General features: G+C 38.0%; 1 protein-coding gene across 5 annotated transcripts in view; it reads left to right on the top strand.

The window, feature by feature from the left end:
• LOC109416692 (uncharacterized) overlaps positions 1-13,070 on the top strand; it is a 215,140-nt gene that overhangs the window by 128,065 nt on the left and 74,005 nt on the right. For all 5 annotated transcript variants that reach the window (XM_062851984.1, XM_062851983.1, XM_062851985.1 and 2 more), the window contains one exon: positions 10,364-10,745. In XM_062851984.1, the coding sequence (XP_062707968.1) occupies positions 10,364-10,745 (382 nt within the window). The remainder of the gene's footprint in view (positions 1-10,363; positions 10,746-13,070) is intronic.

The raw sequence follows: 13,070 nt of genomic DNA, 5'->3' as shown, positions 1-13,070 counted from the left end.
AGCCGTTCCGGAGTTATGGCCATTTAGGTGTTCCGGACCGGTACCCCAGGAAGGGGCCGGATATGAAAATGCTACAAACCCATGCATGCGACACATCAAACCATGGCTTTTTCGATAATATGATCAACGGTAAGCTAGAAAACAGTCTCAGACCATATCTGAACCCGTAGTGTTCCGGAACCGGCTCCGGGTGTCCCGCCGGAAGTGGTCAAATATTAAAATGCTACAAACCCATGCATGCGGCATATCAAACAGCAGCTTTTTCGATACCCTGATGAACAGTAAGAAGGAACACATTCTCAGACCATATCGGAAGCGGTAGTATTCCGGAACCGGTTCCAGATGTCCCGCTGGAGGTGGCCAAGTATAAAAGTTAACCAAACCCATGCATGCGACATATCAAATAGTGGCTTTTTTGACATCCTGATGAAAGGTAAGCAGGAAAATATTCTCAGACCATATTTGAACCGGTTGTGTTCCGGAACCGGTTCCGGGTGTCCCGCCGGAAGTGGCCAAATATAAAATTGAACTAAAACCATGCATGTGACATATCAAACCGCGGCTTTTTCGATAACCTGATGACCAGTATGCAGGAAAGCATTCTCAGAACATATCGGAATCAATAGTGTTCCGGAACCGGTTCCAGATGTCCCGCCAGAGGTGGCCAAGTTTAAAAGTTAACCAAACCCATACATGCGACATATCAAATAGTGGCTTTTTTGATATCCTGATGAACAGCCAGCAGGAAAATATTCTGAGACCATATGTATCTGAACCGGTAGTGATCCGGAACCGGTTCCGAGTGTCCCGCCGGAAATGACCAAACAAAAAAGTAAACCAAGCCCATGCGACAAATGAAATCGCGGATTTTTAGGTATCTTGATTTGGCAAAAAAAAAAGGTTCCGGCCATATTTGGAACAACCGGTAGTATTCCTCACCGATTAAGGGTGCCCCATCGGAAGTGGTCAAATGTAAAGGAGAACCAACCCCATAAATAGCTGTTTTGGTAACCTGATGCACGGTTAACAAGAGAAACAATCATAGACCACATTCTGGAAAACCAATACTGTGCCAAAACCGGTTCCAGGTGCTCCGCCGGAAGTGGTCAAATGTAGAACGGAATCAAACGCATACACACCGCGCATTGAATATCGGCCTTTTCGATGACGCGCAGAACGATCAGCAAGAAAAGTCTCAGGCCACTTTAAGACTACCGGTAGTGTACCGGAACCACTTTCGAGTGTCTCACCAGAACGTTAGCAATGAAATAGACACATTCTACCGTGACGTTACAACGTTTTGACGCATTCGGAGTCAGATTTTCCTCTATATCTCATGAAAACGAGCGTAAACCGCAAAATATTTTTTCATATTCGGATTCCTTGTAAAATTTCTGATATATTTGACCTATTGAACATTTGGTTTTCATTAGAAAAACGTGTTCGAAATGCGTATTTGTAGCGTGACGTTACAACGCGCTAGAATCCGACCCTCTCTAACGCTCTACCAACATTTTAAAAAATCTGCTCGGTTTTTAATGATATTCTGAATTTTTTTTCCACCATTGAAATTTATTGGTTTGTTCTTCAATTCAATGGAATAAAACATTCAAATTTCGGATTTATTTTTGAATAATCGACTTTCACATTTCGTGACGTTACAACGCCCGTTCAGTTTCAAACAGGGTTCTGCTCGCGTTGTAACGTCACGAAAATGCACAACATGTTAGAATCAGAATAATCAGCCAAATTTACCCGAATTTGTGAATATATCATTGCATTATCTTCACTGCTTCAACGGGAACTTTATTCTATTGAAAATCCGTTTTGTGATAAATGGCTCGGAGGGCCAAGTTATTGCTAATCAATAGTATGAATACTCCTTCATGAGGGTTAATGACACCGGCACCCATCTTTGGTTTAGTATCACCCATATTCTTCTAGTTTTGTTCCAAAGACTAGCACGCTGAGATCCATTATTTTGCACCACCAGATATTTAAATTTTTTCAGCATATAACTCATCACGCCGTCGAGATAAGGCACATTCTACCCGCTACCGTGACGTTACAACGTTTCTACGCATTCGTAGTCAGATTTTTCACTAAAATTCATAAAAACGACTGTAAACCTCAAAATATTTTATCATATTCAGATTCCTTGACAAATTTCCGATATGTTTGACCTGTTTAACATTTAGTTTTCATTAGAAAAAAATGTTTAAAATGCGTATTTGTAGCGTGACGTTACAACGCGCTAGAATTCGACCCCCTCTACCGTGCAACCAACATCTTGGAAAATTTGCTCGGAGTTTTATTTTAAACTGAAAATTTCTCCCACTATAGAAATTTATTGGTTTGTTCTTCAATGCAGTGAACTAAAACATATACATTGCGGATTCGTTTTTGGATAATCGACATTTACATTTCGTGACGTTACAACGCCCGTTCATTTTCAAACGAGGTTCTGCTCGCGTTGTAACGTCACGAAAATGCACATAATTTTTGAATCAGAATAATCAGACAAAATTGCCAGAATTTGTGAATATATTATTGCATTATTTTCACTGCTTCAACGGGAACTTTATTCTATTAAAAATCCTTTTTGTGATAAATGGCTCGGAGGGTCAAGTTAATGCTATTAGCAGTATGAAAACTACTTCATTAAGGTTATTGGTACCCATCTTCGGCCTAGTACCACCCATATTCATCTGATATTCATTACTTCGCACCGCCAGATATTTAGATTTTGCAGCATAAAACTAATCACGCCGTCGAATCAAACATTTTTTCAATAATTTATGCAATGTCATTGATTCAATTAAAAACGCTTTAAGATGTGCGAGCAGTTATTGTACCAAAGACATACCTGAGGATCTGCATACCACTTAGGGGCATCAATTTCTGTGATTCCAGAGATTACTTAGAGAGTTAGTGTCTTTGGCAAAGTTGTTTGATAAGTCCAAAACTTACAGCTGATTTACTATTGGATGTGAGATTCAGACACACTGGGCGACGCAAATTAAAAGTTTACAATAGTTAAGAATTTCTCAAAATGTTTTCAACAAATTTTGACTAGCTGAGAAACTATTTTTTGACAAAATTTTTGGACACTTTATAAGAAGTTACAACATGTTGAATATTTTTTGAATAAATGTAAAGTGCATGATTTTTCAAAATTTCAACTACCACTAGTCAGTTAGAAACATGAACCAAACGGCTTTTAAATTGAAAATTCTTGACAAGATAAACAACTTTTCCAAAGACATCAACATTCTAAAGTCTAAAGTCTAAGTAATTAGAGTCCTGAGATATATGAGTTTCAATTTTGTAGGTGTTACGTCTGTTTGTCGGTGATTCTTGTTACATCAAAAATAGATGTAACACTGATGTTATGTCCATCCCATATATTTCAAGATCCTAACTATTTAGACAGTTGGTGTCCTCGACAAAATTGTTTGGCTGGTCAAGAACTTTCAATTGATGGGCCGTATGATTTCAAATCCTCCACTAGGAGGCGCTAGAGAGCATACACATTTTTAGTTTTACTTATCTCTCTCTCTCTCTTCTTGGCGTAACGTCCTCAATGGGACAAAGCCTGCTTCTCAGCTTAGTGTTCTATGAGCACTTCCACAGTTATTAACTGAGAGCTTCCTCTGCCAATGACCATTTTGCATGTGTATATCGTGTGGCAGGCACGAAGATACTCTATGCCCAAGGAAGTCAAGGAAATTTCCTTTACGAAAAGATCCTGGACCGACCGGGAATCGAACCCGTCATCCTCAGCATGGTCATGCTGAATACCCGTGCGTTTACCGCCTCGGCTATATGGGCCCTTACTTATCTCAGGATCGTGATTAATTGGAAAGATGGTTGCTTTATTAAAGTTGTTTGGTAGATCACTAGACTTTCAGTTTAATAGCCGTATGGTTTTAGTGTCTGCCACACAGTGGTGGTAGTTGCAAATTTTCAAAAGCGTGCAAATTTTATTGATTACCAAAACACATTCAACAAGCCGTAACTTTTTGTAAAATATATCAAAAATTCTCAAATTTTGACTGATAGTTCCTCATCTTGTTATCTGTAATTTCTACAATTTTGGACTTGATTGGTTAGCTCTGCACTAAGATGGAGCGCTTTAAGCAGAATCATATTTTTGACGGTGTTCTATTAACTCTTATATCTAAGGAATAAGTGAATCAAATCAAATTAAATTTTGAAAGTTAAGAATTATATATTGATCTTTGATTACAATTTGATTTGAATACAATATGTCCAAAGTGAAAAAAGTTCCAGCTCGTAGAATACTTTCAAGAAATTCTAATCCCTTGCCTGCTTTTGCAAAATGGAAACTAAAGTCTTCTAGTAGCAAAATCTCGCATCTATTGGTAAATCAACTGCAAGTCCTTTACTTACCAAACAACTTTGCCGAAGAAATCGTATTTCTATGTAAAAGGGATCCTGAGATGTATGAAATTTAAAATTTGGGTGTCCGGCCATTTGGCCGAATGCCGTTTGGCCGAATGCCGTTTGGCCGAACGCCATTTGGCCGAACGCCATCTGGCCGGAAGGGTCGTTTGGCCGAATGCCGTCTGGCCGAATCATGATCAAAAGAATTCGGAGGAAGTTTTTGACACTCTAGCTGCGAATATGATTATCAGAAGTATTTCCTTTTTTTAATCATAGGCTATTCTTTCGAGTTATACTGAGACGGGGAACAGTGGTATGGTCACTTGGCTTCATCATTCGTTTTTCGGCCAAACGGCATTCGGCCAAATGGAATTCGGCCAAATGACCCTTTCGGCCAAATGGCGTTCGGCCAAATGGCATTCGGCCAAATGGCGTTCGGCCAAATGACCCGGAACCTAAAATTTGTAAGTTCTCTAGCGCCGCCTGTTGGTGGAACTTTAAACCAAACTATCCATCAACTGTAAGTCTTTGACCAACTTAATAACTTTGTAATTTCGTCAGTGTTTCGTCTGTTGGCCACTCATATCACAGAAATTTTCGGTTTGAGTGATATTAGATTACGATTAAAAAATTTTACAATATCGCAGTACAATTACATCGTAGATTTTGGCCAAACACCATCTCCTCCGTCCTCCAAAAGTCTACGTAGTTTATTAACCGACAATGGTACGCAATTTATAAACGATATCTCAAAAAAGAGCTTATACACAACAAGAACGAAACTGTTTTGAATATAGAACTACGTTTGTCCAATTCAGAAGCCGTCCAAGCCAGAAAGATTTGGTCTTTTCCACAGAACTTTTTTTCGTGACGTTACAACGCAAACTTCAACCAGGTGAAACTCAGGCTTCCGTGAACCGATTTTATTTTTTTTTAATCTCATTTGAAAGATCTTTTCGAGTACAAAGAGTATACAAAATTTCATATTTGTAACATTTTCCGTATTCGAATAAAATTTAATAATGTTGATTTTTCGTGACGTTACAACGCAATAAAAACCCATACTATGATCAGCCATATTTCAGAGTTGTAAAGTCTTCCGATTAAAAATCTCTTTATGCTAAAAAATCTACATATATTTATCTACAAATGATGGAAGACTTTTGAAAAATCAGTGTGTTGGTGTTTGAAATACGATAGTTTGGATGAAAAGTGTGCCTAAAAGACTTAAAATCACGATTTTAATGTTAATCTTAATCGTCGTTCAATTTATATTTATTGTCACACTAATATCATGTCGAATACATTTTTGGATGACAAAAGTAATGTAGAATGTGATAAAAATGTCAAATATGTCATAACTTAACTTTGAAAAATTGGTATTGATGATACGGGGCCCGTAGAATGTGTCAATAGTCTCAGACTATATTTGGGAGACCCGGTGTGCTCCGGAACCTGTTCCGGTACCGCATCGAAAGTAACCAAATATACCATGCAACATATTACATCACGGCTTTTTGAATAACCCGAGGAACGGTTAACTAGAAAATAGGCTCACACCACATTACAGACTACCGGTAGGGTTGCACAACCAGCGTTTGGTGCTTCGCCGGAGCTACAAAAGTAAATAAAACCAATGCAAGCGATAAATATGTGTAAGAGAACAAAATCTTACAAATTAAACCCACATACAAACAGACGTCGCACTATACTCACTACATATCGCTCTTGTTTTCAACGGTCAATAAGATATAGCCCAAATGTTCAGAAAAAAATTTGTGATCTGTGATTGTGTAAAGAGTTATAGCTTAGCTTGTTAGTATCGTCTTGATATTGATCAGCCTCCAGTGTTAGCGAAAGTGCTCAACAAAGTGCTCAAGCAGTCAACTGAGAAGTCTGATATTTTTCAGCCCTGCTTATACGTTGGACATAATGTCGGACTATGTGCAATCAATAAGTTTTAAGTCAATTCAAAGATGTCTGATAAAATGCATGCTTTTCTATAAAAATATTCAGATTCAGAAACACTGACTTACGTTGCCGGAAAGATTGTGAGAACATGTTCGACGAGAAAGGCACTATCACCACTAGGTGGATTAATTTGGGTTTTTTGGTTTATGTTACGGCCACGAAATCTTATGTTGGTTTTATGCATTGCCTCACAGTTTTGTGTATTTGTTTACAAAAAAATCTCTCCGACAACAACCTTAAGGGCGGACGGGACGGTCGAGGAAATATCCGCCATTGCTCTGTTTCTACTAAGATGGTAATCTCAGATTCTACTTTATATAATGGAACAAAAATCTATCATTGTGTATGCTCACTTGCAGTGCATATGCTGATTGTTTTTCAACCTCATCTGTGCGATAGAAATCGAGATTACCATCTCCAAAATCACGAGGCAAATTGTTAGAAAGAGAGGGAAGATAGGAAAAATAACACAGCGTCCCGATTCACCTTAAATGCAAGTTTTATTGAAATGGTATATAATAAGTGATAAAACCAATTAATGTCTACTTGCAAGTCTTTAATTGAAGATGTTTATAGATGAAGTTATATGATAGATTTATGGAACGTCAAAGGTTCAAAGTAAAAAACTACCACATAAAACTAATTTAGAACAACTAGCTTTTTTACATGCTCGTATAAAATCAGGATAAAACATGAATAAACCTTCAAGGCATGCTGATTGTTACTTGGGATTGTCCCTATATTTCAGAAACATTTTTTGGGTGGCCATCAAACTAAAGGGTGAGTCGTTAATTATTGTGCCACCCTACCTTCAAGTGATTCGCAAATTGTCTACAGTTAACGAAATGAAACCAAATTTTTACTGTAGTTTCGTATATGTATGTATTTCAACTTTTCGGTATAGGTTCAAATTTAGGATGCGTTTTAGTGAAATTCACGACATTTTCAATTAACGCCCTCCATGTGGACATGTTCAGGCTCCACTTGCAACAAATAATTAAAGCTCACTGGTTTGTTTATGCGCATCGTGCCTGGTTTTCACCCAGCTCCAAGCTTATGTTTCACTGACAACCATTCCTGAAACCTATTGACGAACATTAAGATGATCCGATAATGTATAATCATCAATTGTTCCAAGGCGCGATACCATGATTTTAGATTTTAGCATGTGATTGTACAACATCTTTTTTAGAACTGTGAACTAAATTTATTCTATATCGAGCGGAATCTCACTGATAACTACTCAATTCATTTTATGTAAACAATAGACTCTAAGGAGAAACTGTACAAAATTTGGTTGATTTTGGTGAAGTAGGAAAAAAGTTACGTTAGTTTGAAAATGGCACAATAATTATCGACTCACCCTTTATCACACTTTTAATAACATAGAAGGGTTACAAGAGCGAATGTATAGTTTACATATCTACAAGGCCAGGTCATGGTTCAAAATATTAGGGTTCAATTTCCTACAATACCCACACAATTGCACCAAGCTTTCCTGATCAAATCCCGTACCTGGGCCATTTAACCCACCTGCATATTTAAAAAGGTCAACACAAACCAAGTAATGATTTCCTGATCCGGTAATTATTTCTCCGGAATAGTTTCCATCCCGTACCTCTTCCCTCTTAACTTGGAAAATATGTAACATAGCACAGGTTAGGGCTCTCTATAAAATTTGAATATGAATGCCGCTAGTTTTCGCCTCCTTGCCAAAATATTTCTCTGCCATGCCACAGAACGTAGACCACAATTATGCTAGTTTGTAAATTAATATTTTGCATAATGAAACAACTTTTATAATTAACTTCGTGCCCAGAAGTCAGTCAAACGTTGCCCACCAATCGTCGGGATCACGAAAGGAAGCAAATAAACTTACCCATAAATTCCGAAGGAGAAACTTGGTGAAATAGTTTTCTGAGGGTCAACCCCGGCTGGTTTTCGGGTCAACACTTGAACTACCAACAAAGTGATTAAATTATTTGCATACCAAGTGGGCACAGCTTCTCCTTGGACGATGGTCGTCGGTTCTGAATTGGTGGGGGAAGGTACTATTTCTTAGTAGTGGGAGGTATGAGTTTCGCATTTATCTGTCTTTCTTGTGTTCGTCTTTCCCTTCGGTATCGTACCCTCTTATAACTATTTTGGTTCTGGATTCATTGCAGAGGGGTATTCAGACTATACACAGTAAGGAAATTTTCGGTACAACGTTGTGCGGGTTTGGATTCTCTTCAGTGCATTACTTATTTGATATATGTAGTACTTCAAGTAAAATCATGTTTTCAATAAACAATGGTTGAATATACCCCAAAAATAGTACTACCACAAACTTTTTTTAGAGTTGTGCATCTGATATTTTAGTCTGAATATTTAGGATTAGCAAAATTCAAGCTATTGTTTTATCCCATTGCTCATACTAAATGTTTACGTGAATTTTGAATAACTAGTTGGTTATGTCTTTTCATCCATCCATTCCAAAAACTTGACATGCTTACGTTATTCCTGCTGGCGAAAAAAAAGCGAATTACGGCCCAGCATTATTCACAAACATTCGCCAGGCACGAGCTGTCATAAAAGGGGACATGATGAATCGCAACTCGATATGTCCCACCCGCACACACGATCGGTCTCCACCCCTAGAGGGTGCTGCTGCTGCTGCTGCTTCACAGAGTCCAATTAGGAACGTTTTGCGAGTGCACGCACTCGGGTGAAATTGAAAATTAATGTGTCTATCTGATTTTGACGGGCTTTGGCCAGGATCGGGTATTATATGACGTCCGCTGCTCGACGAGGGTTCTTGAAAGGTTTTATTTTTCCCTTTCAGCAAGTTCGTTTCTCTTCAAAGATTACCATTCCACCGTGAAGGGAGGGAGCCGTTTGTTTGAATTACGAAAAAAGATGACGCATTGGTTGGTCCTGAATAGGCCGTCGGTGAACTAATATATGAGTTAGACGAGAGGATGTCGTTCAGTCAGTGACAGTTGATAACAAATTTTGCAAATGAAAAAATCCCTTTTTCCTGAGACTAATGTAAACAAAAACATCTAAGAGCGTTGTTGATCCAGTCGACAAATTGCAAGAAGCAATATAACTCAGAAATCATTATTCTGTCTGAATTTGACAGTGTGACGAATTTTCATGTCTTTCTTCATTATAGCTAGAATAACACTAGCTGACAAGAATATGTTTCCACTTCGTGTTTGCCTCCCAGATGATAAACGTTTTTTTTTATTGCTATCCAACGCTCCTGGTCTTGATTATTGTAGGCTTTCAGAATGCCAGCAAAGCAAAAAATAAAACAACTGTACATGGACCACAGTAGTTCATTAATTCATTTGATTTGTGCCTCTGAATGTAGTTACTAATTTCAAATTGAAATTAACGATGTTTTACGTTAACTGTTAGGAAAAAACTGCATGTCGTAGGGTTTCACTGCTGTCGAACAACATACTCATTTTAATTTATTTACCTTTCGTAAATGAGAACAAACTTTAATGTCTGATTATTTGTTTTTCATTTTTCATGTACCAAACCATTCAGCCCATGCATTGTGCAAACACCTTGCACCGGTTCTTTATTTGAACAGATTATCATATATGTATGGGATACAAGCATGCATCTGTTATTCCACTAATTAGCATATGATCCGAATGTACACAACTGGTGGCGCGCTTAACGAAGCATGATTAAGTGTTACATTGTCACTACATCTTCGTCGTGCTCTGCTTACATGGTGTCTGACAAGAGTCGATGTACCTATTTATGTTCTGCACATTTATACGCTCCCTATTTGAATTGAATGAAGCAACATAAGCATCGAATCAACTTTGCATACCCAAGGCTTTATTCAAATGGTCTTGGGGTAATTTGTATTTACATCGTATATGACCATTTTGAACGCAACTATAGTATATATACGAAAGGAGGCCATAAGTTGAACTAAAATACTAATCGTTTCTCCATTCAAATTTTATTATCATTGCAGATCTGTATCAGCTGATAACCAGTACGAGGCCGACAGAGAAGGTTCGAATGAAATAATTCCTCCGACGCGGTACGTTGAGTTCCTCAAAGCAGAACGGGATGAGATGCTACCACCCCGATACATCGAAGTGCGCAAAGGACGAATAGTTCTGGAAACACAGAAAGTTATTGATGCAGCAGACATCAAGACTGATGGAAAAGATTCATTTTCACGGTTTGCGAAAAGCAAATTGGTGCTCGGTTCGCCTACGATACCGGAACCTCCTGATGGCTACGTACGGCCCATGATACGAAGTCAACCTCAGTCACCGGTGCATGAGCGTGGAAAGTCGGATAGTATCGGAACCAACTGTTCTTCTCGGTCGGAGCCCTGCAAAAATGCGGTAAGTGGAGAATTTCTGTGCCTGTGGTACATTCCATATGATACTTGAATACAGCTTCGTTAATTTCGCTTAATTGCTTACATTGTTCAATTTGGATACAAATTGATATGAATAGAAATGGCTAACATATGCAATGATTAAAAGCATGAACAATCTTACCTTACTATTGCAAGGGCGATGTGTATCAGACTTCAATTCTGAAGTATGTAAGTTACGCAGTTGCGTTTACAGCTTTTTATGATGATCTGTCAAAAAAGAAACATTGCTAAACATATTGCTAAAGTTTTCCCAATATTGGCCATCAAACTTGTTAAAATAATCTTTGGGCACAATATGTGCACACCTAAAAAAATCATGTAATTTTAGGTGTCCTGAACCTGACATATACGAGTGTCTTCAAAGACACAAACTTAGAGGTCAAAACATGTAAATTTACGTCTCCTAGGACTTATATTTTCTTAGCGTCTAGCAGTCGCTAGAACCGATCTGATGAATAAAACATATAAAAGTATAATATTAACATGCCTGGATTCGAACTTAGGATCTACTGATTGTGAGCCACATCTCTTACCTCTCGACTATTTCACCGAGTTGGAAGGTGGCAGATGAATGTGATACTGATTCTACGTTTCTGGTGAAGTGGATTTGTTGACATCTAACGCAACCAACCAGGACTTACATGATGCGCGTAAAATTGAGTCCAATTTGTGATTCAGTCTTGAAAATGTTTACGTTCATTGATGTTTCTGTCTCGTGCAAATTTCAGAATTTTTAAGTGTGTGCCATTCCATATGAAGCGACAAAGAAAAAGTAAAAACGACCTAATTACGATTCAGACATTTTATACTTCAAGAATTTATTGTCATCTGTCATAATATTCTCCCATTGTTGAAGATCATACACCTAAACCTTGATTTACGTCCACTATTGGCTTAGCGAAAAAAATTCTACCGACAAAATAATGATCAAAACACACATTTTTATATTTTTGTACACTTCTCCTAATCACGAAGATGTTTAAAAAAAAATATAAAACTGTTGAGTTGGCTCATTGTCTTAGCGATAGAATTTTTTGTCGCTCAGCCAGGCATGGACGTAAAAAAAGGACAAGGTGTACACAGAAAAAAAATGTAATTAAAATTCAGCGAGAAATCATGCACATAAAGGGAATGCTACAGTTAGTGCACTTTTACATGAGGTATAATGTAAAATTACATTACCGTCGTGTAAATTTCCGCCAACCATCGCGTAAACCATCATGGACACCAACCGGTTACGTGACGCAAATATAGTTTAGCGTACTCATTACGAGGACCTGGGATCGAATTCCACATCCGACCAACTCTCAAAGTGTTGGTTCTTTCTTCGAAAGGGAAGTCAAGCGTGGGTCCCGAGATGAACTAGATCCGTGTTAAAAATCTCGTTAATAAAAATAGATGTTTTGGACTTCGATATAGAATCGCACCAGGGGTTACTGTTCTGAATTCTTAAAGCTGAGAAAAGATTTTATTACTTTGGCTATTCCACATAAACAGGCAGGCTACTTACAAACTGGTCTGCTCTAGTTTCTAGCCCAACAAATATTTATTACCGGTCTTCGATGGGGTGGCGATCGGTATGCCTATAAAATGGTTTTATCTAGGTGATTTAGATTAATTTATAAAACTTTTTTAAGGATATAAAATAAAATGATATGATCGTCAAACTACCTGAAAACTTCTACCCATCTATGTTTTGTCTATTCAATTTCATAACAGTTTCGTTCATAACTAATCGGACGAAATTAAATTACGAACGTATTCAAAACATGTGTTGCGACGGCAATTTTTGTATTTGGGTGAAACTGACAACTTTTATCATCCAATAGGAATTAAGTGTACTAGAGTTGTTATTAAATTTAGTGTTAAGTTGTGCGTTAAGTCGGAGAATCCGTTAGAGATTAAGAAACTGTCATGTAAGTTATTTATAGGAAAAAAAACACTGTTAAACTATAAAAAAAAAGAAAAAAGGACACGTCTTCGGCCAGAGGCCGCACAGACTGAACATTACTAACATTAGGCAACGGACAACACATATAACACCCAGTGGCCCAGTGGAGAATTTTCCGTTTGACGAAAAGTTTTCGCAGACTGGAGCGGGAATCGAACCCACACAATGCTTACCGCCCGGCCACGAAGCCCACGATTAAAACGAATGCTTTTGAATACAGCATTGAAGTTGTCGTGAAAAAACGCTGCTCTCGATATGTGTTTCATTGATCCAGAGAAAGCTCGCGCCAACAGCGTGCAAAAAATAGTTTTCTACCGTTTTTCGACTGTTAATTTC

This window comes from Aedes albopictus, chromosome 2, assembly GCF_035046485.1.
Source record: "Aedes albopictus strain Foshan chromosome 2, AalbF5, whole genome shotgun sequence".
Classification (NCBI taxonomy): domain Eukaryota; kingdom Metazoa; phylum Arthropoda; class Insecta; order Diptera; family Culicidae; genus Aedes; species Aedes albopictus.
This window is presented reverse-complemented; position numbering and strand designations above follow the sequence as displayed.